Consider the following 22,268-nt stretch of genomic DNA (forward strand, 5'->3'; position numbering starts at 1 on the left):
AAACCTCACACATAATAATACACATATCACTCAATTTATTACTTCTCTTACTTTTTTTCTTCTCTATGAATTACATTTTTTTCTCTTTTGTTTTTAGTTTATCACTTCAAGCAAGTTATCAGTTTGATTTTTCTCTTCAAGCATAAGGTAAATTTTTATCTTATTTTAGCTAATTTATTTCTTTTTGATTCAGTCTTGATGTTTGTTGTGAAGTTATACAACTATGATGTTCTAGGTTTTTGGCTATGGTTCACTAGTTTAGAACACAACGTTTGAGTATAATGGTAAATGTTCTTTTCAATTGCTGCTAATTTTGTAATTTTTTCATAATTTTTGCAATTTGTTTAGGGATGCCATTTTTTATTTGTATTTGTAGCTTGCATTGATCATTGAGGAACACATGAACATTTTGTAAGGGCTTGCACATTGGAGGAGAAAGAATGAACAATTTCGTAAGATATCATTACTCATATGTTATTTTATAATATTGGAATCTGTTAAGGTTGAATGTAGCTAGAGTCGTTGGTGGTTTAACAAATCTATTGTAAATGTGGTGGAGTTTGGCATGCTTGTCATGTGTTTGATAGAATGTCTGATAGAGATATTGTCTTATTTAGAAAGTGAACATTTAACAGCGCTTGCTTTAGTGAGTGCTGTTAAATGTCTACTTTTACAGCGCTTCAAACAATGTTGTTGAATATAACCTTATGTAATACTGCGCTCACATAGAAAGCGCCCCAAAAGCGCTGTTAAATGGCAATTTTAAACGCAGTTGTTTTGCTATTATGGCGTAGTGGGAGGAAGATTCGGTCAAGGTGGAGGACAATCCAGTCATGCAACCGTTGGGCTCCTCCTAACTGTCGGGTGATATGGTCCTTTGGGACGCAATCTCCCATATGAGTCGTCGGATGAAGGAGCTGTTGGAGGCTAGGCATTCTCCCTTCATATTTTCTCTTTCTTTCTGTGGCCCTAGGAATTGGGGCATACAATCATATTATGTGAATTTCGAGAACTGACACTCGTAGACAAATTGTACGAAATAGAAATGGCAAAAGTAGTCATACTATGCAAATTTCAAGAATTGACACTAATAGTCATATTGTGGGTATATTCGAGATTAGTTCTTACAGTGCAGTAAGAACTCGATAATAGATAACTAGACTTTTTATCCTATGATGGCGTGATTGATAGTCTGCTTGCATATTTTGGGCAGTATTGCAAAACATCCTAAAAAGAGTGATCTGATCATGAATCAATCAATAAGTATTATTTCGTATTGTTTAGAATTGTTGTAAACTACTCAAACAAGAAAACTTGTATGCCTAATTGTTGGCCTATGACTAGACCTAATAAGGGAATGGAACAATTATATCTTTTTATATAGGTAATATTTGTTCTAAACTAAATACTTCACGAACATCCATAACTATTCATATTGATTAGACTATTCAGAATTCGATACATGATATTCTCCATTTCAAAATTTAGCTTCCCTCTTTACATTTCATATCATCGTTGTCATTCATACTCTTATAACAAAGAAAACAATTCATACTCTTAAAATTATATATTTTATTCATTTTAATTAGTTTAGTAATTTAGAAATGATTATAATATTTATTATCTTTTATGAAAAGAAATGATTATTTTTTATTTAAATAAATAATTTGTATGAAATTCTGTATAAATTATATTTGCACACGTCTACTACATAGATATATAAATCAAAATGCAAAATTAAAAGTTTTTGAGCAGATGGCAGTACGCCAAAATTCACATTTAACAACGGTCATTTAACAGTATTTTCTATCACAGTGCTGTTAAATACAATTTGGAAGATAATCAACAATGCCTTGTAAGCAAACGCTATTAAATTTGATAGGTGCATATAGCTTTAGCGGCGTTTTCTTCAAAGAGTGTTGTTGTATGTTTGCCTAAAATATTCAACAACAATTTTTTAATCAAGTGTTGTTGATTTGAATTTATTTAATAGCGTTTGCTTAAATGAATATTGTTAAAGATGACATATCAACAACACTCATTACAATAAGCGTTGTTAAAAATCATACATTCAAAAAACGCTTGTTTTAGTTATTACATAATATGTATTTATAAAATTATTTTAATTTTATTTTGAAAGATATAACTCGAGTAAATGTCACACGAAAGTAATCGTAAATTGTTAACAAAAACTCATATACTAGTTTTTTATATATAACACAACTTGATCATATATATATATATAGGAAAGTACAATTGATTATTATTTCAAAAAATATATTATAAATCATCAACCAATATTATTAAAATAGAATATTAAGGTATGTGATTTGACACAACAAAAACTCAAAGTTGGTAAGTAAATTATGTTATTTGTCATTCCATTATCAAAAGTTGAACATAATATGTCAACTAAAGAATTTTAAAGAATTTTGATTTGAATCTATTTAACACAACTTGCTTAAATAAGTGTTGTTAAAGGTGACATATCAACAACGCTCATTACAATAAATAAGCATTGTAAAAAGTCACACATTTAATAGCGCTTGTTTTAATGAGGATTGTTAAAAGTCATATATTCAAAAAACACTAGTTTTAGCGAGCATGAATCTTTGAAGATTTAAAAATAAAACCTCACACGTCATAATATACATATTATTCAGTATTCTATTGAAAGTGCAAAGAGTCAAGACTTGCACATTTGATGCTAACCTGAGTTTTGATGAAGACAACGAACATACAAGTAAGCTTGAAAACCGTAGAACAAACATCGAGCCAAAGACTCAAGGGTTACACCTATAGACTTAGAGCGTTATAAGTTTTACTTTTATTAGAAGTCTTAAGATGATTGCCTTAGATCGGGTCTAGGTTAGGCAAACCTAAGTGGAGTCTCACAAGAGCTTTAATATAAATAAGATTAAAATTGAGATATCACATCTAAATATCATATGATAACTAGACTCATGCATCTACATACATAACCATATGCATTAAAGGTATCATATTCGAAAAACTATGTATTGCATGTTCACATATCATATAGGTAGTTTACCATACATCAAGAAAATATTTTCCAATCAACATAATCGATTATGTATTATGTGTAATCGATTATCAGAATTACAGTAGCTAACCAATCTAATATTGTTGGTGTGTTAATTGATTAAGACACTGTATAATCGATCAAGACATAATAGAAAACTAACTTTTAACAGTCCGTTAATCGATTAAGTGGATGAATAATCGAATAATAGCATTATCAATATGTTTTATATAAATGTGGGAATTTTGGCCCATGGGGCATAATGTTCATAACATCATATCTTGTATATCTAGAAGATCTTTGAGTATACATTGTCATATATTTTGCATTAGAAAAGTTTAGAGAATAAGGGCTTGTCGAATATGGCTTAGAATTTCAAGTTGTAGCATGCATATCTAGAGCATTTCATGCATAACATTCATTCTTGTTTTTTTGGTAAGTTTTAAAGTGAAAGTAAGAAAAATCTGTTTTCTGGAAATTGTGAAATCTATTTTGTGAAAACCTTTGCATAATTTTCTCATATAGAATATGTTCTTGTGAGTTTTCTACTTAGTGTTTTTAGAGTTGGGTTTACATTGTTATATTCGAGTATTCAGTACTCAAGACAACTCAAAATTTGTATCAAACAAGGAAAGTGATCCCTTTCTGAGTAACATCACTTCAAGAAGAGATCTTTATATTCTTCACGAAGACTAAGAGGTCTTGGTGCAAGCGATACCTAGATGGGGCCTAATCGAGAAAAGATAGGTGATCTTAGTAGGTGAGATAAAGAGGTCAAACTGAGGTTGTCAAGCTTGTAGAGTCCAAGAAAGTAGCATCTTAGTTTTGTCGTTTATTTGAACTTTGTGTGTGTCAAACATTTTTCAATAGTGAAGAAGAAAAATCTCTCGAGATCAGAATAGGAGATCTGGATGTAGTTTGTAGTGGACTGCAAACGTACCAGGATAAAAATTTCCTCGTGCACAATTTTCTTACCCTATCTCATTTACTTTTGCTTATTATATTCTTTTTATTTGATTGATTGTGTGATATATGTTATAATGTGTATAAGCATCATTATGTAATCTCTGAAATCAATTAAGTGTATAAGGATTGGTAATCGGTGACTTGTGTTGCAAGAAACCGTTAAAATCAAGATTCTGCAAGAACTCAGGATAATCGATTATCCATACGAATAATCGATTAAGTCCAGCATTGATTAATCGATTAATACCAAGTTTAATCGATTAAGTGCAGTAATTTTCTATTTCGCATAAAATATAGGAAAAACAGAGTAAGTGATCCACGACACCTATTCAACCCCCATTCTAGGTGTATTCTGACCTGCTGTTACCCAACATCTATTTCTCTTACTCTTCTCCTCCTCTTAGTTTCTCTTCAAGCAAGTTATTAGCTTTGGTTTCTATTTTTGAGTACAATGTGAATCATTATCTTATTTTACCTTATTTATTTTTCTTTGATTCACTCTTGTTGCTTGCATTTACATCTACGTTAACTGCTTATTTTATAATATAAGAAATGTCAAGGTTGAAGCTAGGTGGAACTGTTGGTGATGATTTACCAAACTTGCAATCTCTGTATGTATTTCTTGCATTTGGCTATTATTTTTTCATCCATATTTTCTATGTAAATTTTGTTTTGATTCTTATTATCTTGAATCTAAACTATGTCTTTTTGTCTTCTTATTTCTTCAGTTAAGGGAGACAAGAAATTCATACATTTGTTTTCTACATCTTCATCACCTTCGTCTATTTCCTTAATACATATAATCTTCGGAGTTAATGCATTTGAACTAAAGGAGACCAGTTCATGCAATGATTTATGAATTGGGTTTTCAGAGAAAATATTTCTATTGTCAAATTGTCAAATCTCTAGTGAATGTGGTAGAATTTAGCTTGCTTGTTATGTGTTTGATATAATGTCTGAGAGAAATTTTGCCTTATTTAAAAGTAGACATTTAACAGTACTCGTTTCAGTAAATGCAAATAAATGTTTCTTTTTTACAACACTTCAAAAGCTTTGTTGAAGATAACCTTATAGTCTATTGCGCTCACATAAACAATACCTAAAAAGCGCTGTTAAATAATAATTTTAATCACTGCTATTTTACTATTCTGACTCTCGGCAGGTTATCCTAGTAATTCTTTCAAATGATTGATGTGGATTTCATTAGAAATTCAATAGTCTCAATTTGAAAGAGTTATTGGATGTCTCATTCAATGGTTTTATTTACATTTTTCTGACCAACGATAAAAAAAAATAGTTCTATACTTTCTAATAATTTTCGTAGATAAAAGAATCTTGTTTGAGTCACCAAAATCGTCACATTATTTGGCTAAGATTTGTACCTTTAACATTAGGATTAATTCATTAGCTTGGTTAAGAAATAAAAGTGAAAGGAAAGAAAACAAAAAGAAAAATAATTAAAGGAATGAAGAGTAGTAAAAAATAATATGATAACTTTATTGTTTGATATAACTTAAATGAAAGAAAAGAAAGAGGAATAAAAGTGCCCACATTTATGCATAATGTATTTAAAATGACATAAGTACACTCATTAATTATATATAATTATGTAATATGTCTAATTTTTAAACACTATTTTTTACTATTACAAATTACATAAATAAATAATTTATTTTTAATAATATTGATTAATATTTTTTAAGTAACATATAAACTAAGTTTGACATAATAATTTTTGTTTATAAATTCAATGAAAAATATATCTTCTTCTCACTAATGTATAAGAAAATATAACCCATATTTGATAATAACTTTAATATTTCTAATCATCTCACTTCTATACATTTACGTTTTCTCTGTCTAATTTTATTTATTATTTGTCACTTTATTGGTAATTTTAAGTAATTATATTTTTATTTTTTCCACTCAATTTTTATTCAACTTACATAATTACTATTTATTTGTGAGTTCAAAATCAACGATAATTAAATTAAATTAACTAATTTTACATAAAATAAATATAAACAAAGAAATTCACTATATTATATTTATTTTCACCTAGAATATTATTCTTTCAATTCATTGATGGTAGAATGACATATTTGTATTTTTTTGATGATTTTCTTTTCTTTCTTAATTTTCTTCACAAACTAGGGAGAAAAAGTTTTTTCATGGACTCATACATATTTTTCGCACCTATTTAGTGTTGAAAACAAATAGTGGAAATGACATCTCTTCATCTCATTTTTTATTTTCTATAGAACCAAATATAGTGTAAGTATGATATTCGTAAAATGTAGAATACCGATTAACAAGACACATAATCAAATTTTGACTTTATGTAAGAAGTTAGATATCATATGTATAACACCCCAACCCTGATATGTGACCCTAAGGTCCATGAATTTACTGAGCGTGTCATCTATTAAGCTTAAATACCCCCTGCAGTATTTTATTCCCCCTAAAGGGAGCCTTCGCGACTCGAACCTAAGACCTCAGGGACTTATAGTCATTGATTCCATTGAGTCGCTACCACTAAGCTTAAATACCACCTACATTTTAAATACATTACCTCAAGCATCATATGACTGATAATAAATCAGTAGAGTCTCAGTCCAATGAGATACATAGAATTGTCCATGAAATGATTTCTGATGATATGCCCCTAGAGAGTTAAACTCGGAGAGCCTATGAATATGTATTCATTGGGTTTGGTATATACAACAATACGTACAAGTTTTATGACCTTAACGCAAAAATGATCATTGAGTCTAACAATATTGACTTCAATGAAGAGAAATTTCTTTTTAAATTGAGGAATGATGGGGGCACATTAATTAGTCGCATACGTGTGATTAGAGATAATGATAAAAATGAAAGGTTTGAAATAGAACCTAGAAGAAGTAAGAGAGCAATAATTATTAGAGAGTATAGACTTGATTGTGTGGTTTATATATTGGAGGATAATCCATCAACTCTCCAAGAAGATTTGACTTCTTTGGATGTTGATTTGTGGTGAGAAGGCATAAATGATGAGATGGACTATCTAGAGTCTAAAAAGAAATAGACTATGTTAGCTCAATCCACTATGGAAGTTGAGATGATAGCATTAATAATAACTAATGAAGAAGCAAGTTAACTGAGAAGTTTGCTTGCAGAGATTCTCCTATGGGAAAATTGATACCAGTTGTGTTGATCCATTGTAATAGTATCACAACTATTACAAAAATTGAGAACTACTTTTATAACGGTTGGTGCAGTGGAAGCGATCGTTGCGCAGCGTTGGCCACAAGCAATCAAATGAAGGACATAAGAGTAAATAGAAGAGAAGAAACAAAAGAATTTGTTAACGGGGTTCAATCACTTGTGCCTACGTCCCCGGGAGCGCTGAGCGGCTACCAAGATATAATTAGAGAATAAAGATTACAAACCATAGCACACCCATGGGCCCACCTGCCCATGGGGTGTTTCTATTTGGTGCTTATATTTGGTGCATATTATAACAAGGGACTAGAGTCCAATATATAACATTGATATTCTACTATATTCTAATTCTAGGCAATGTTGGACTTCATATAATAACATATTTCAAACATCCCTAACAATCTCCACCTTGATTGAAATAGACTAATAACTCGCTCATTAGGAAATCTACACAAGAATCTCCACCTTAGCGAATATATGACTCACCTTGTTCAATTTCTAATTCTCTTTAATTGGTCCCCTACAACATAGACCTTCTGAGTATCCTTGACGATGTTATCAAGAGCCTAGCTCTCCAAACTTATAGTACAGCTTTCTGTACCTCCATCAAATGGAACATGCTGCCTAGCCACCTATTACTAGGAAGTCTTTCGATATATTGGAACTTCTACACAAAATTTCACCAACAATCGTCCTCTTCAATACTCAGTCAAACTGAACCTTGGAGCTTCCTTGGAAAGCCTCAACCGCTACCACCATTGTCTACTCCGACAATCCTAGTTCATAAGAACTATCATACTCCACCATAAGGAGTATACCCACAACACACACCTTGCGTCAATGCTAACTAATATATGTGTCACATCCTTGCATCCAAGCTAATGCCCATGTCACACCTCTACATCTCTACCAATGATCGTGTTACAACTTGCAATGCCCATGTCGCACCCTACATTAAAGTCAGCCATCGCCCTTGTGCTTTTGTGGATCTGCTAACAATTAATATCTTTCACTATGACGTCTCACACATGCCATTACGATATTCTCTTTCTCATCTCCAACGAGAACATTCTCTCAACATCTAGAGAGATATTGTCAGCATCTAACTCAACACCTCTGTCTCTATCTCCACCTTGATACTAACGCAATACATGAACTTATGGGTTTCTGGATCAACACATACATCGCCCACACTGCAGTTCTGCCATGTTTCCTTCTCCTTCAACTCATCTACTCTATCTTTGTCATTACCTTTGACGCACCTTGTCTAGCCATCACTCATTCATCCTCTCTTTAGCTATTATATGACGTTTGGGTTAAGATCCATCTACCAATTGGTTCTGATACCAATTGTTGGTGCAGCGGAAGCGTTCGTTGCGCAACATTGGCCACAAGCAATCAAATAAAGGACATAAGAGTAAATATAATATAAGAAACAAGAAAATTTGGTAACGGGGTTCAGCCACTTGTGCCGACATCCCCGGGAGCGTTGAACGACTACCAAGATATTATTAGAGAATAAGGATTACAAACCCTATTACACCCATGGGCCCACCTGCCCATATGATGTTTCTATTTGATGCTTATATCTGGTGCACATTATAATAAGGAGGGACTTGAGTCCAATATATAACATTGATATTATACTCTGTTCTAATTCTAGGAAATGTGGGACTTCATATAATAACATATTTCAAACATCCCCAACAATAACAATAAAGAAATGATAAATTTGTCATAAGTACAACACCATTAGAAAGTTACTCTCTACATGAGCTGTTAGAGTGGATCATGGATGCATTGAGAATAACTTAGCATATCCTTTGACGAAAGGACTAGCTAGAGAGAAAGTCCATAATACTTCTAAGAGTATGAGACTATTTCCCTTAGAGCGATGATCACTCATGATGATAACTCGACCTAAATGACTAAAGATCCCAAGAAATAGTTTCAATGGGCAATAACAAGTTATGAAGCGATATGAGAATGAACATGCTATAAAGTTATGAGAAGCATGATTCCTGCAACATATGTACGGATGAATTAAAACTCTTAATGAGATCTTTACTCCAATTTAAGTGGAGTACCTAGGCTATAGGTGCACTCTTGATAAACTCACCTATGTGAATATGGAAGTGTGGGCCGCTTCTTATGAAATTTTGGGGCATAAATTTCTAGAGCGTTCACTATATTGGGATAGACGTGCATGACCTTTAACGCACAGACTTTACATAATACACCTTTGAAAAGGTCGTGTCTGGTTTGATGCTAGAGATAGAGTTCAAGTCTACGACCGCTCTAGTAAAATCTGGATCTTACTCACTATGTAAAAGTTCAAGTCACATGACACCTTTGTTTATTTACAATCTTATTGAGACTACACAAAAACTAATCTGGAAAATCATTTTTTAATTTCAAGTGAGGGATTGTTGGAACTTGGTTTTAGGTGTGAAATCTAAAAACATTCAATATTGAGGAAAAGAATTGACACATGTTGTCATATTGTGGGCATTTCGAGAACTGACACTAGTAGTCAGTATTGAGGAAAAATAATTGGCACAAATAGACATATTCTAGGCATTTCGAGAACTGTCACTGGTAGTCAGTATTTTGAGAAAAGAATTGACATAGGTAGCCATATTATGAGAAATTCAAAAATTGGTATTGGTAGCCATATTGTGGTGGGTGTATTTGAGATCAGTTCTTACAGTGCAGTAAGAATTTGATAACAAAGATCTGAACAGTTTTATCTTAGGGACGACGTGGTTGATAGTTTGCTTGCACATTTTTTGCAATGTCACGAAACGTTTTAAAGAGAGCAATCTGGTCGTGACTCAGCTAATAAATATTATATCGTGTCATTTATAATTGTTGCAAGTTACGATAGCAATATCTCAAATTTACAACTTTCCAATTACAACTACCAAAGTACAACTCGATGAAATATATGAATTAAATAATATCTCAAAATTTTATTTGAGTCCTTTTCACTAACAAAATATTAAGATCTAAATATTTCATCTTTACTTCACATATAATTTTCGTTTACTCACTCTAACTTTAAAAATTGAACTAATATTTATTTGATATGCCATAAGATTATAATTTACACATGATCAAACTACCTACAACATATTTGATCAAACTACCTACAACATAATACTATTATTTTCTCTAATAGAGATACTTCACTTATATCTCTAATATATTCACTTATAGTCTTATTTTGTCTTACCTTATCACTCAACTAATGTAATATTCTCATAGTTTGCTTTGAAACTAGTAACTAATAATTTCAACTAATTTCACAATCTTTTTAAGCTTTCCATGCACAAGAGAAAATCAGTACTGAATGTTCAAGTAAAGATTCTATTTCCTAATGAAAAGATAAATACTACTAAAAATAAGGAGAAAATAATATTGTATAACATTTTTATCTTTTTTATATATGATGAAAATTTTATGCTTTTATATATATAATTAAACAACACTTATGTTAAAATAAAGTTAATAGAGATTATCCTTGTTATGAGTAGTCACCAATGACAAACATGATAAGAAACATTTATCTATTAATTTTATTTAACATTCATCTCCCACGGTGCCAAGAGTGATTCCATGTTTCACATTTGGTAGAAGCAATAGTGAAAACATAAAAGGGGAAAAGATAACCGACGAACCCTCATCTTTCTCTCCAAACAGAGAGAAATCCTGTGCCGGTATATTACACAAACTCGCCAGATTCCAATTCCGGGAAAATCTTATCCCGAAATTAACAAAACAGGAAAATACAAAACGGGTAACCAAACAAGGACCTTACACCATGTATGACACTACAATAATTTGATTCAACATGAATCACATCAGACATAGAAAAAGTTCTCAAATGAAAAGGTTGAGAACTTTCCGATCTCCACCGTGAGTACCACTTTCCAAGCAAGCCACCGTCGTAACGGATTCCTCCGACGTCATCGACGGCGAGCCCTGTCGGCGGTTTTCCAGCCGGGACCAGTAATCCGAAACCTTCTGCATGAAAATCGGCGTAAGTCGGAGATCAAGATCAGCTGCCGCAGCCTCCGGTCTCTTCCGTTTTCCACCGCCGCCGCCGCAATTGGATCGAGAGCTCATGAACCGGTAATTCAGGTTTGGATCTCGGATCCTCGAAATGTCCGTACAGGTAACTTCCGATTCAGAAGCTTCATCCATCGCCGGAGCATGCGCGTCCATGCGAATAACCTCTGCCATAGGCGTCAGCGTTCCGCCGCGTAGCACCGTCTCCACCGCCGCCTGGCACACGTGCCAGTTCCCGTTCCACAAAAGCCCCACGGCACCGTTAACAGGGTTCACAGTTCTACCACACGCTTCAAACAACAGTGACCTAAACAGAGCTGAACAAAAAATCACATGAAAAAGTTTCAGTTTTCAAATCACCTATATTCTTTTTCTTTTAAAATATGAATCAATTAGCGACGGTTTATTTACCAGGTCTTTGGGTTTCAGAAACGTTGGAAATGAAAGACATGAGACCAGCACGACCGAAAAATTTAGCTACGAAAACGGTAGCGTGGCCTTGTGCCTCAGGGGTTTCGATCCATTGCAAACAAGGGCGTAAAATACATGACTCACTGCAACCCTTCCTTAGAACTCGGCAACCGTTGCAACTCATGCCTCTCTTATGGTAAAAAAAGAAGTTGAAAACTCAAATCAATATTGTTTTGGATAACTCAAATTAATATAACATGAAACTCATACAATATAAGAGGATATGGGAAAGAGAGTGAGGTGGGTTTGTTATTCTTTGCCCACAAGGAATAATGAGGAGTTTGGACAAATAGAAAGAGAATGAGAGAGGGTGAAAAAGAGACGTGGTGGTGGGATATAAATAAATGGGGGAAGGTAGAGGAGGATGGGTTATAGTTAACCATGGTTGGGTTAGGTGAGGTTAGTGTCGGAATTAGAAAGGAGAAAATTTATTTGTAATTATTCAAAGTATATTTAATAATTAAAATTTTATTTTAAATATATTTTTAATTAATAATAACAAATATCACATTCAATAATATTTTTTGAGATAACAAATATATTCACACTAGAAAGAGGGGGAGAGATGTGAAGAAGCGGAATTGTGTGTTTGTTGGGACTAGTGACCCTTTTGTGTCTGTGTGGGAGGGTGAGATTCCAAGGTCTTTGGTGCAAGCGGCTCCGTGTTTCCGCGCAAGGATGTTTCTCCACCGTTGGTTTCTTTTTATATTTATTTTGCTTCAGATAAGTGCCTTTCGTTTTCAATTCTTTTCTTCTGCTCTAATCTTTTTAGATTCCTTTTCTTTTTTATTGGAAATTGGAAATTCTCTTCCTATCTTTGGCTAATAATATTAGGATTTAGTAAACTACTCCACCCCATAATTTTTTTACAATACTATTTTGGATAATAGGATAAGAATGTGATTATATTATCAATCGTGTTCTATGTAGGTTTAAAAGTTGCCATTTATTAATTATACTTACTCAATTATCTAACGGCTTTCTCTTTTTAACCAATTAGTATAAGAAATTTTGGTAACACAATCAATTAATTTGCATTTAGATTTCAAAATGATTCTATTAAAAACAAAACCAAAACCCAATAAGGATAAGAAGTACCGATATCCATATTTTAATTTTTTTCAAAAATTCTTATAAAGTGAATTTAGTTTAAATATGAAAATTCATTCCAATTCATTATTTTTTATGGACATCCCCAATCTACTTTAAGTGTTGTTTCTATGAAAATCATAATGTATTATCATAAATGATGTTTTTCCATACTAACATATTTGTTTTTATTTTCTTGAACAAGACTGTATTGGCAAATTAATCTTAAAGTAATAAAGCTCTCGCTATGCATACTTTTAAATTATTGTGAGATTTACTCTATCAGTTCCCTATTATTTGTCTTTAAGACAACACATAGATCAATAGATTTAAATAATATAGCTATTTTATAAGATTTTGTGTTTTCTATATTTACTTTTTAGTTATCAATTAATCATTATTAATCTAATCTCACCAATTATTTGTTACTACAAAAGTAGTTATCATAATTAACAATTTTTATCTAATGCAAAATACATAACAAGGAAGAAATTGAGTTTTGCTTATGCCTAATAGGATATGTCTATGTGGATCACACACAATATATACTTTTGAAATCTCCATATCTTTCTTCTTGGCTTCTGGAAAAAGATGATAACTCAATAAAAAAAAATTATATTTCTCAATGAAATCACACGCAATATATACTTTTGAAATCTCCATATCTTACTTCTTGGCTTCTGGTAAAAAAAATTATGAGAACTTAATAAAAACTTCATTGAAATTTAATTTTATATTTCTCAATGAAACTTCCACCTAATTAATGAAAATTGTAATAATTAAATACTAAGTTTAATGGGTGATGTGCACCTATAATATAATTTTTATACTGATCATTTACTTGAATTATATTTAATTAATATTAAATCCATTAATGTTTGATGATGTGCACACAATATAAAAATATTTAAATTATTGATATACAAACTAAATTATCTTAAACAAATGAATAATAAATAATGTACTAACTATGTATAAACATTTATACTAATGGTGCATGAATATTACACTTTTTTTAATTGAAATCAACTCTCTTTTATAAGTAAGAATATTCATTTTTATTAAATATAGAAGTGCATTTTCTCATCCTCTCCTAAACAAAATATTTGCCTAGAAAAATACTCATATTCTCTCTTATTAAACATTGAACCCTAAGATGTGTTACCGGACAATCCTCATTAGTACCCTAAAGTATGCACATGAGATCATATATTTATATATAGCGAGAGTTAGAACGGCTCTTTCTTTGTTAATAATCTTCCTTTGATCTTCATTAGACTCTAGTTGGAGATTCATATGTTATTTAGGGTTTATATTGAAATTATTTGATAGATATTCCAATAATATAAAAGATAAGTCAATCTTTATCATAATTTTATGTTCTTTAGTATTTGAAAGGGAATGATCGATATCAGATGTCCGATATAATGGAGATGATCTCTAAATCTGCCAGGGGAGGTACCTGAAAAGGTTCTCTGACGATCAAGTCAATAAGAGTCTTAGAGAGAGAATGAGAGTAAATAAGAGAGAAGTTAGAGCAATAACAATAAGTGCAAGCAATAAATGAGGGAATGAAAAATAGTTATACTCCCTGTGTGAGATCTTTTATTTATAGAGTTTGGGGTTGCTAATATGGTGTCTGGCCATTTGTTAGTACATGGTGGATACAATGGAGATTTGTCGGATTGTCCTTGTTCACCTTCCAGATTTGTAATTGTTGAACTGTTGGGGGGCAGGTGGAATGTGCAGGCGGCGTGGCAGGTGGAAGGTCAATTCGCATTAAAGACGAGTCAGCGGTGTAGTGATGGAGGGGTCAGAGATGCATTAGTGATAGGCTAGAGGCATTAATGATGTGTCAGAAGCATTTATTGTACTAGAAGTGAGTCCGACCCGCCTTAGACGAGCAAACAATATATGGCTTGATAAGTCCACATGCCCAAGGCAAGTTTGAAACGACCTAGATTTATCCGGGGAGGAACAACTTCCCCCAATCTATCAGGTCGGTCAAAAGTGGGTCGGACTGGTAGACTTAGGGTGTTCCGATCTAATGGGTTTAGGTAGCATCTAGGTGTAGGGTAGGTGATGATGGCTATCTGCTCTTGTCAGACATGTGGGAGACGCTTGGCGTTTCATTTGGAGGCTTCGAGTATCTAGCCAACGCGTCTGCTCGTTTCAGATCCCCTGTCTTGGTTTTTGGGCCACTATTGGATTGCTCTCGAGTAATTTTGGACTGATAAATGTGTCTCTAGGGTTGGGCTTCAAGGAGGTTTGGGTCCAGGCCCTCCTCTATAAATAGGGGATCTTCCCCATTTACTTCACTATCCTTTCCTCTCGAAATCTTCTTCTTGCCGAGCTTGCGTCGTCTCTTGCACCTGAACAAGTGAGTTTCTCTTTCGTCCAGACCTTCGTCTTAACATTCGGTAATCTCTCGTCCTTTCTTATTTATTTTCATGCTATGATCGGGGAAGGGTCTAGTTTTGACGAGGTGGAGTTTTTGAGGAAGGTCTGTGAAGATGGGGTTCTGACAGCTTCTATGGCCAAGTATTTTGAAGGCGAGGGAGTATTGTCTACTCGGGTCGGAGAGGAAGCCCTTGCTCGAGCAACATTCAGTTGATCTGCACGAGCTGGAAAAGAAATATGCTGAAGCCTTGAGGATCTAGGAAGAGTAGAACCTGACAGCCGACGAGCAACTATTGGCGATGTTGCTCCAACTTAAGGAGGCCTGGGAGGTGGCCTTACTGGCCCAAGTGGACATGGGGGCTGCTCAAAGGGAGTTGGGTGCTCTTGGTGACCATTTGGGTCGGTCAGAGGAAGAGAATCATCATCTTGGGGCTAAGTTTGAGGTTGTTGGAGGAGCAAGAGGAGACTATTAGGGCCGATATTACTCGGTTGACTGATGGGTTGGCTCAATTGAAGGCGTCTTACCTGAATCTGGAGCATGAAGCTCTCACGATGGCTAACGTAGGGTTGGATAACGCATTTGCTCAGGTTCGTCTGGTTCTTCCGGAGGCGGATTGGCCGTGGACAAGAATCAATGCCTAGGTTACTCCTGAGGGTAAGATGGTGGTCGAGGAAGAAGAGGGTAATCTTTAATTGATGAATGACCGATCCTCCTCAGTCGAATTTTGGAAAAGTGAGCTATGTCCGTGTTCTTTTTAATCAAAAAACGAGAATGGACTCCAAGTGACGATTGTTCGGATTCGTTGTTTGATTTTTTGGATTAGACTACCATCAAAGGGGGACTGGCCCACGACTTTGAGAGGGTGTATAATTGGCACCAAAAGGGCTTGGTCCTCGCTTGAGTTTTTGGATTCGATTTCCGTCAAAGAAGGACTAGCCCAAGCTTTTGAGGGGGTGTATGATTGGCAAACAAGGAGACTTGGTCCTCGCTTGGGTTTTTGGATTAGACCACCGTCAAAGGGGACTGACCCACACCTTTGAGGGGGTGTATGATTGACGACCAAGAGAACTTGGTCCTCACTTGGGTTTTTGGATTGGACCTCCGTCAAAGGAGGAATGGCCCATGTCTTTCAGGGGGTGTAGGATTGGCGACCAAGGGGACTTGGTCCTCGCTTGGGTTTTTGGATTGGACTGTGTTCAAAAGGGGACTAGCCCACACCTTTGAGGGGGTGTATGATTGGTGACCAAGGAGACTTGGTCGTCACTTGGGTTTTTGGATTAGACCGCCATTAAAGGGGGACTAGCCCACGGCTTTGAGGGGGTGTATGATTGGCGACCAAGAGGACTTGGTCTTCGCTTGGATTTTTGGATTGGACCGCGTCAAAGGGGGACTGGCCCACGCCTTTGAGGGGTATATGATCGGTCGCATGTCTAAGGCCTATCAAAAACATCAAAATAATACCACATTAACATATAAATTGCATTTGCTTACATCATTTGTCTAATCACTAAACGGACTAGTACATAGAATTTACATTTTTTAAGCAAAACACTGACGTAGGTTCATTGCATTCCAAGTGTGGGGGATTTCCCTTCCATCCAAGTCTTCAAGTTCGTAGGCCCCTTTACCGACCTTATCTGTTACTCGGTAGGATCCTTCCTAATTAGGTGTTAGCTTGCCTTTGATCCTGCCGATGTTTGCCCTTATAAGCACGAAATTGATGGTTTCAAAGTCTCTAAGTACCACAATTGAGTTATACTTATCAGCGGTTCTTCTTTTCATGGCAGTTTCTCTGATCCGAGCCTGATCCCTTTTCTCTTCTATCCAGTCCAGATTGTGTCTCAAGATAGCCGAGTTGGTAGCTTCATCAAATTGCAATGTCCACTAGGTGGGCTCGCCGATCTCCATGGGATCATATCTTCGGTCCCATAGGTGAGGTTGAAGGGTGATTCCCCGCTAGTAGAGTGAGGAGTTGTGGATATGCCCAAAGGACGTGATGTAGTTGTTCTAGCCATGCTCCTTTGGCCTTTTCTATCCTTCTCTTTATCCCTCGCAGGAGGACCTTATTAGCCGCTTCTACCTGACCATTGGCCTGAGGATGTTCGACCGAAGTGAAATGTTGCTTGATATAAGACTTGACAACAAGTCCCCGAATTTTCGGACTGAAAATTGAGTTCAATTATCTGTGACAATTGCGACCGGTACTCCGAACCGTGTCATAATGTTTCTCCAGGTGAACCTTTGGATGTTGGCTAAAGTGATAGTGGATAGAGCCTTAACTTCAATCCATTTAGTAAAGTAATCTATTGCCACTATTAGGAACTTTAGTTATCCAGCTGCGGGCGGGAATGGGCCCAAGATGTCCATACCTCATCTACAGAACGACCATGGGGTCATAGTGATTGTCAACTCTTCAGGCGGGGCCTTATGAAGGTTAGCAAACAACTGGCAAGGTATGCATTTCTTGGTTAGATCGAAGGTGTCATTTTCCATGGCTGGCCAATAATACCCTCCTCGGAGCACTTTCTTGGCCAGAGATGCTGCACCGAGATGGTGGCCACAACTACCTTCGTGAATCTCCTAGAGGATGTATCATGCCCTATCGAGGTCGAGGCGTTTAAGCATGGGAACAAAGAAGCCCTGACGACACAAACATCCTTGTACTATTGTGAACCATGAACTATGCCTTAAGAACCTCTGTCTTTCTTTCTAGTCGGTGGGGAGGTCACCATTGAGTAAGTACCTGATGATGGGGCCAACCCACTTATCTAGGATCTGTATCTGTTCAACCACCATGACATTGGGTAACAAAACTGTTCCTGAAACCACCAACCTGTTGTTGCCCGGGCTCTTCGTACTAGCCAGTTTGGATAGGATATCCGCTCGAATATTCTGCTTCCTTGGGACATATTGGATGGAGGTTGTTTCAAATTTGGCCATCAGCTCTTTAACCTTGGCTAGATACTTTCCCAATAACATATCCTTTGTTTGGTAGGCACTCGTTATCTGTGATACGACAAGCTTGGAATTAGTGCATATGGACACCTTTTCTGCTTAACCTCTCTAGCCAACTGCAAACCAGCGATGCATGCTTCATACTCGACTTGGTTGTTCAATGTAGGAAAAGTGAAGGTCAACAAATGTTCAATGGTCAAGCCTTAGCCATTATCCAACAAGATATCAGCTCCACTGCCCCGAGGATTGGAAGATTCGTCGACATAGATTGTCCATATCTGCCCATTATTATTGGGTTGCACAGTCAACTCAACAACAAAATCAGACAAGACTTGGCTCTTGATAACTGTCTTGGGCTCATACCATATATCAAATTATGAGAGCTCAATAGACCAGGAGATCATTTGTCCGGCTAGCTCTGGCTTGTGCAAGATTGGTCGGATTGGCTGTTTGGTTCTGACCACTATACGATGGGACTGAAAATACTACCGTAGCCATCTCGTTTCCACCAAGAGGGCATTGGTGATGCTTTCCAATTTCTGGAACTTGAGCTTCGGAACCTGCAAGTCTTTGCTTGTGAAGAATACTGAATGTTGACCTTCATCATTTTCCCTGACTAGAGCGGTTGCCACGGTCCGATCCATTAGTACCAGGTAGACATAAAGTGTCTCAATAGGTTCAGGCTTAGAAAGCACTAAATGAGTAGCCAAGTATTGTTTGAAGGTTTGGGAGGCCTCTTCATAGGCATCTGACAAGTTAAAAGTTTTGCTCTTTTTGAGGAGTTGAAAGAGTGGGATGGAATGCTTGGCGGACACATGGAGCAATCTAGAAAGTGCCACCAACTGCCCATTCAACTATTGGACCTCTTTAACCGAGCGTGGACTGCACATGTCTATAGTTGCCTAACACTTTGTTGGGTTTGCCTCGATTCCCCAACTTGTTAGCAGAAATCTCAAGAACTTGCTAGCTTCCACCCTAAAAGTACACTTCTCCAAACTGAGGCGCATATTAAACTTACGCAATCGACTAAAAATGGCGTCCAGGATGGTGACATGGTCTTCTGTCTGTAGACTCATGGCCAACATGTCGTCCATGTAGACCTCCATGTGCATCCCGATCTGATCCCCAAACATAGTATTCATCATTTTCTGGTATATGGCCCCGACGTTTTTTAGCCCATAAGGCATGACCGTGTAGCAATAGGGCGCCTTGGGTGTGATGAAAGCAGTCTTGTCTTAATCTGGACATACATGTGTATCTTATTGTACCCAAAATAAGTGTCTATGAATGATAAAAATTGATACCGAGAGGAGTTGTCCATGAGGTGGTCATTGTTTGGGAGAAGATATGGGTCATTCGGGAATACTTTGTTCATATCCGTATAATTCACACACATCCGCCATTTCCCTGATGGTTTCTTGACCAATACTATGTTGGATAACTAGGTGGTGTAAGCAATCTCTTGGATAAACCTGGCTTCTAGAAGTTCAGAAATTTTTCGAGTAACGTCGACTGTTCTCTCTATGCCCATCTTCCTTTTCTTTTGGGCCACTAGTTTTCCCCCCTGGCTGGTGGTTAGTCGGTGGCAACTGACAGAGGGGTCGATCCATGGTATGTCTGTGGCCGACCAAGCAAAAAGGCGTTTGTTGGTGTTCAGAACCTTCCCTCGTCCGCTCTAGCGTCCAATTCTACCAGGTGCACACCCTACTGCTTTTTCTTCGGGGATAGGTGCCACCCTATTCTCATGATTTTGGCGAGGGTTCTGGACAATTGCCTGCATGACCTCCCGAACGTATCTTTTCTGAGCCGCCCTGGAGGTTTCCCCTATGGTGAATCGGCATCATATTGTGTTAATGTCCACTAGACTCCACTATCGTCGATTATTGGGGAGGTACTTGTTTCCTCGGTCCTTATTTGGAGGACATTCCTGTTGAGTGTTTTTGGGGGGGGGGATGTCTCCTAGAAGGACTGGATCGACATGGAGGTGGGGAACGCCTTTTCCAAGCCCGAGCAATGAAGTGTTGTAGATTGTTAGCTTGAATCGGGTCTTCAATGGTGTCCCGCAGTTGGGTACACTATTATGTGACATTCCCAAAAAAGGTGTGGAAATCACAGTACTTGTAGCGGTCCTGGGTCCCTAGCTTTCTCCCTAGGTTGGGCTCAGGGAGCTGGACTAGATGAGTGGCCATAACTTCTTGCAGAATCCTGGTGCGACTGGCATTAATGGGAGTGTGTGAAGTGTATTTTGGTTTTTTTGGTGGTCGTGGTGGGTCATCTCAAGGATGGTCATGTATTTTTGGTCATTTGGCTTATCGTGAGGGGGTTGCTATTCTCTATGTTCAGATGGTTGATGGGTGGGATGGGTTTCTTCTAGATTAATAAACTTTTTGGCCTTGAACCGAAGATCTTCCATGGTGAGGTCTGACTATTTGGCCAATTCATGCTTGAAGAGGCCATCATGTAGTCTTGTGACCAGGATATGCACTGCCACTTCTGGGCTAAGGGTGTATACTTTCATGGCCTCCATGTTGAACCTGTCGATATAAACCCAGAGAGGCTCATGCAGTTCCTGCCGTATACCGGACAAGGTATATGAAGATCAGGGTTGTTCTTTGCTTGCTGTGAACCGAATGTTGAACCCGTTAGCAAGAGTTGTCCACTGATCAATACTATTTGGTGCCAGCCATGTAAACCACTATAGGGCAGAGCGTTTCAGAGTGACAGGAAAGGCTCGACACGTGATAGGATCAATTGCCCCATGGTAAAGCATAGAGACCTCAAAGGCGTCTTTATGGTCTTATGGATCAGTGGTCCATCATACTAGTCGATGTTGCTTGGGCGGGTTAGATGTTTAGGGAGTGGTGAGGACATGATTGATTTGGTGAAGGGGTGTCTTGCTCGTGAGGAACTATAGTCACATGGATGAGTTATCTGGGTGATTTTTGTGTTTCAGGGGCTATAAGCCTGGAAGCTTCCACGGGATTCTGCGAAGTTCTCATTAGCAACTAGCCGCGAGGGCATATTACTAGGCTCAGGTCTGTGCTGGCAAAGCTCAGCTAATAGCTAGGCCGACTGTTGGATGATCTAGTCTTTAGTTTGGATCATTTGTAGTTGTTGGGTAGTAGGTGCTTCTAGGGTGGGGTTGAGGAGATGACTTTGGGTTGCTTGTTGAGATGGTTGTACTAACGTTGGAGATTGAATGGAAGGAGTGTTGTGGTTTGGGGGAATGTTTGTGGTGAGTGGTTCTGCTTGGCTGAATGGTTGAGCTTGGTTACGGGTGGTCACCATGTTGTAGGTTTCCCACAAACGACACCAATGTTCTTTAGTATTTGAAAGGGAATCTTCAGTAACGGATGTCCGATAGAATGGAGATGATCAGAAGTCTTCGTCGGAATATCGTCTGGACCCACCGGGGGAGGTACCTGAAAATGTTCTCCGACGATCAAGTTAGTAAAAGTCTTAGAGAGAGAATGAGAGTAAATAAGAGAGAAGTAGAGCAATAACAATAAGTGCAAGCAATAAATGAGAGAATGAAATATAGTTATACTCCCTGTGTAAGATCTTTTATTTATAGAGTTTGGGGTTGCTAATATGGTATCTGGCCATTTGTTAGTACATGGTGGATACAATGGAGATTTTTCGGATTGTCGTTGTTCACCTTCCAGATCTGTAATTGTTGAACTGTTGGGGGGCAGGTGGAATGTGCAGGTGGCATGGCAGGTGGAATGTCAGCTCGCATTAAAGACGAGTGAGCGACACATTGAATGAGTGGCCAAAGATGCATTAATGATAGACCAGAGACATTAATGATGTGTCAGATGTATTTATGATACTAGTAATGGGTCTGGCCTGCCTTCGGCGGGAAAACACGATATGGCTTGATAAGGCCATATGCCCGAGGTGAGCTAAAAATGATGCAAATTTATCTAGGGAGGAACATCTTCAAATTTTAATTAATCCTAATTACGTCTAGCATGTAATGCCACAATACATACAATTCTGGCCTTTTCTGGATTGGCCTAACTTATGGATATCCCATGGTTGAGACAACTTATATCAAAGTCCATT

The 22,268-nt window shown here is 36.8% G+C and overlaps 1 protein-coding gene and 1 long non-coding RNA gene across 2 annotated transcripts; both read right to left on the reverse strand.

Moving 5' to 3' along the window:
• Positions 1–6,357: 6,357 nt before the first annotated feature.
• On the reverse strand, positions 6,358–21,651 carry LOC109337228. The gene is made up of 3 exons (XR_002106420.1): positions 21,641–21,651; positions 18,055–18,058; positions 6,358–6,561 (listed from the first exon to the last, which is right to left on the reverse strand). It is a non-coding gene; the product is annotated as an uncharacterized LOC109337228 (long non-coding RNA).
• LOC109337227 (LOB domain-containing protein 38-like) lies at positions 10,769–12,079 on the reverse strand. The gene is made up of 2 exons (XM_019574151.1): positions 11,696–12,079; positions 10,769–11,601 (listed from the first exon to the last, which is right to left on the reverse strand). Exons 1-2 carry the CDS (start codon positions 11,877–11,879, stop codon positions 11,096–11,098), a joined length of 690 nt encoding a protein of 229 aa, XP_019429696.1. The 5' UTR covers positions 11,880–12,079; the 3' UTR covers positions 10,769–11,095.
• Positions 21,652–22,268: the final 617 nt, after the last annotated feature.

Source organism: Lupinus angustifolius, unplaced genomic scaffold, assembly GCF_001865875.1.
Source record: "Lupinus angustifolius cultivar Tanjil unplaced genomic scaffold, LupAngTanjil_v1.0 Scaffold_2_330, whole genome shotgun sequence".
Taxonomy (NCBI): Eukaryota; Viridiplantae; Streptophyta; class Magnoliopsida; order Fabales; family Fabaceae; genus Lupinus; species Lupinus angustifolius.